This window comes from Phasianus colchicus, chromosome 13, assembly GCF_987193195.1.
Source record: "Phasianus colchicus chromosome 13, bPhaCol1.hap1.1, whole genome shotgun sequence".
In the NCBI taxonomy this organism is placed as follows: domain Eukaryota; kingdom Metazoa; phylum Chordata; class Aves; order Galliformes; family Phasianidae; genus Phasianus; species Phasianus colchicus.
This window is the reverse complement of record NC_143448.1, coordinates 220225-221842: the sequence shown is the minus strand read 5'-3', so window position 1 is coordinate 221842 and position 1618 is coordinate 220225. Positions and strand designations below refer to the sequence as shown.

Below are 1618 nucleotides of genomic sequence, written 5' to 3'. Positions count from 1 at the left end.
TCTAACAGAAAGTGAAGTGCATAGAGTTTGGGATGGACACTCTGAGTGCAGAAGGGGTAAAGACATGAGACATGGAAATCACTTGTAAGAGTAAAATATCCTGGCAGCTGAGATATGATTAGGGAATGAGAGGAAAGTAAGAGCTCTTTCAGCTTCTACTTCTTAAGGTGCAGTAAAGCTCATTAAAATAAACTCACGCTATGGAGATAAATGAACATTTTCCATACAGATAGAAAAACTTGTATATAATGGTGGGAAGAGTTTCTGTGTGAATGGTCTTGAATTGTCATTATTTTCTGCACTGTGAACAGGACTCCGTGCCCAGGAACTGCAGATGCCCAACAGCAGCTCCATCAGTGAGTTCTTCCTGCTGGCGTTGGCAGACACGCGGCAGCTGCAGCTCCTGCACTTCTGGCTCTTGCTGGGCATCTACCTGGCTGCCCTCCTGGGCAACGGCCTCATCAGCACAGCCGTAGCCTGCCACCACCGCCTGCACACCCCCATGGACTTCTTCCTCCTCAACCTCGCCCTCCTTGACCTGGGCTGCATCTCCACCACTCTCCCCAAAGTCATGGCCAATGCCCTCTGGGACATCAGGCACATTTCCTATGCTGGATGCGCTGCTCAGGTCTTTTTCTTTCTCTTCTTCATCTCAGCAGAATATTGCATTCTCACCATCATGTCCTATGACCGCTATGTTGCCATCTGCAAGCCCCTGCTCTACAGAACCTTGATGGACAGCAGAGCTTGTGCCAGCATGGCAGCAGCTGCCTGGGGCACTGGGGTCCTTAATTCCCTGCTGCACACTGCCAACACATTTTCACTGCCTCTTGGCCAAGGCAGTGCCATCAATCAGTTCTTCTGTGAAATCCCCCAGTTTCTCAAGCTCTCCTGCTCACAGTCCTACCTCAAAGAAATTTGGCTTCCTGTGGTCAGTGCCTCTTTAGCATCTGGGTGCTTTGTATTCATTGTTTTGTCCTATGTGCAGATCTTCAGGGCCGTGCTGAGGATGCCCTCTGAGCAGGGACGGCACAAAGCCTTCTCCACGTGCCTCCCTCACCTGGCCGTGGTCTCCCTGTTTCTCAGCACTGCTTTTTTTGCCCATCTGAGGCCTGCCTCCCTCTCCTCCCCATCCCTGGACCTGGTGGTGTCATTTCTGTACTCGGTGGTGCCTCCAGCTCTGAACCCCCTCATCTACAGCATGAAGAACCAGGAGCTCAGGGACGCAGTGAAGAAAGTGATGTCATGGTCACATTTCAGTGGGGATAAATTTATCCTCTGTCATAACAAATGATTCCCAGTCTGTTCCCATAACACACCTATGTTATTTTTTTTTAATGTTTAAAATACTTAATTATATTAATAGATACATTTTTCTTTGCTGTTCATATATATGCGTAATTATCATTAGTGGTTATTGTGTTCCTAAACATGTGTTTGGATTCCAATCACTTCTCTGAGGCATCACCCTGCTCTCTTTCTCCTGGAGCCCATAGGAACTTGGGGTCAGTGCTGACTCTCTCACAGCCTCTGTGTTCCATCTCTGTATCTGCAGGCAAATGAGAAGCCAGCAGGCTCCATGGTCATGATATGGGCTGGATTAGCAAAAGGATCAATG

At 48.5% G+C, this 1618-nt stretch overlaps 1 protein-coding gene across 1 annotated transcript; it reads left to right on the top strand.

The window, feature by feature from the left end:
• Positions 1–334: 334 nt before the first annotated feature.
• Positions 335–1294, top strand: LOC116234975 (olfactory receptor 14J1-like). Its single transcript, XM_031602830.2, has one exon. The coding sequence runs from the start codon at positions 335–337 to the stop codon at positions 1292–1294; it is 960 nt and encodes a 319-aa protein (XP_031458690.2).
• The last annotated feature ends 324 nt before the right edge of the window (positions 1295–1618 follow it).